Raw genomic sequence first — 1,546 nt, 5'->3', positions numbered from 1 at the left:
GAGCCCTTGGTATCAGCTTCTCTTTTTATACTCTTTCCCTCGTGACCCCTTAATAAATTATAAATTATTATTACTTTCATATCTTAACACATACTGCTGGCTCCCTTCTTCTGAGGTTTCTTCCCCACTTCTCTCCCCACCTTCCCCCTACCCTCCTAGTATCTGATCTGGATTCTGTGTCCTGAGCTCTTCTCTGTACCTGTGTATCTGCTCCGGCCTTGCCCACAGTGAAGGGCAGGACTTGGGTCATGATAGCTGGGGATGAGGAAGCCTCAAAGAAGCAGAGGAATATTGTGTGTTTCATCGGTGCTCTATTGTGCTCTGGTTGACTCGTTTGTGACCCTTCTGTGAGGGGGTGTCTCATTGTTTACAGATGGGTTTTGGGTCTCTGCTCCTGGCCCCCCTTGTTCTCAACAATACGTTTTTTGTTTGTTTGGGGTCTTCTGATGCCTGTTACCTGATCCCCTCGACACAAGGGGGACATCTTAATGGCAGCAGACAGCCTGCTGCGTCTTTCTCCTATAAAGTGGCTGGTGGGTTTGAATCACCGCCCTCTAGTTCCGTGCGCTTTAACCACTGCACCACCAGCCCGCTTCCCGCCGCACTCTGGGGTGAGACACGAAGCTCAGAGAAGCTGAGTCACTTGTCCGAGGTCCCACAGCCAAGCTCGAGCCTGTCTGCCCAACTGGTCTCCAGAGCTCCCGCAGGGGAAGCAGTGCCGCTGTGAATGGACGCCGAAGAAGCCACCTTGCGCGCCGGGCGGGTGTCCCTGCCCGCGCTCGCCGGCTCCATCTCCGCCCCGCCCGGACACTCAGCGCGCGGTAGCGCGGTCCCAGACCCAGGCCGGAGGCGCACGCGGTGGGGTTGGGGGGTGGGGGCCGGGTCCCTGGCAGGAAGCACGGCTGAGGGTGGCCGTCGTGACCGCGGTGGCTGGTGTGACCTGATGGCCGATGTAACCGGGGATGCCCGGCGTCACTGGCGGTGCCTGGTGTGACCCAGGTGACCAGCGTGACCCGGTGGCCGGCGTGACCTGGGTGGCCGCCTCGGGGTCGCAGAGCAGGGGGCGGGGTAGGGGTGGGGCTGCCAGGCCCCGCCCCCGCCCTCCGTGCATCCCCATTGGCTGAGCGCGCCCTGGCCCCATCCCACCGCTGGCCCCACCCCCGGCGCCACTTAAAGTGTGCGGAGCAGGTGGCTCGCGTGGAGCCCAACTTTGCTCGAGTCCCGGCATTCGCGCCCATTCATCGGCCAGAGGCCCGCGCTCCGGCCGCGAGCAGCGAGGCTCGGGCAGGCGCGCCACCCGGGGTCCGGCCGCAGAGGGATCGGAGCGCGCCATGCAGACGTGCGCCAGGCCCTTCCTGAGGGGTTTATCTGACCTGGATTCTGTGTCCTGAGCTCTTCTCTGTACCTGTGTATCTGCTCCGGCCTTGCCCACAGTGAAGGGCAGGACTTGGGTCATGATAGCTGGGGATGAGGAAGCCTCAAAGAAGCAGAGGAATATTGTGTGTTTCATCGGTGCTCTATTGTGCTCTGGTTGACTCGTTTGTGA

At 61.0% G+C, this 1,546-nt stretch overlaps 1 protein-coding gene across 1 annotated transcript in view; it reads left to right on the top strand.

Moving 5' to 3' along the window:
* The first annotated feature begins 727 nt into the window (after positions 1–727).
* GLDC (glycine decarboxylase) overlaps positions 728–1,546 on the top strand; it is an 84,577-nt gene continuing 83,758 nt past the window's right edge. Inside the window, exons 1-2 of the mRNA XM_030885334.2 lie at positions 728–952; positions 1,177–1,302. Of these exons, the coding sequence (XP_030741194.2) occupies positions 728–952; positions 1,177–1,302 (351 nt within the window). The remainder of the gene's footprint in view (positions 953–1,176; positions 1,303–1,546) is intronic.

The sequence above is a fragment of the Echinops telfairi genome, unplaced genomic scaffold, assembly GCF_000313985.2.
Source record: "Echinops telfairi isolate 266 unplaced genomic scaffold, ASM31398v2 ScPeMD7_25;HRSCAF=90, whole genome shotgun sequence".
Classification (NCBI taxonomy): Eukaryota; Metazoa; Chordata; class Mammalia; order Afrosoricida; family Tenrecidae; genus Echinops; species Echinops telfairi.
The sequence above is the reverse complement of the archived record's forward strand: the minus strand, read 5'-3'. Positions and strand labels throughout refer to the sequence as shown.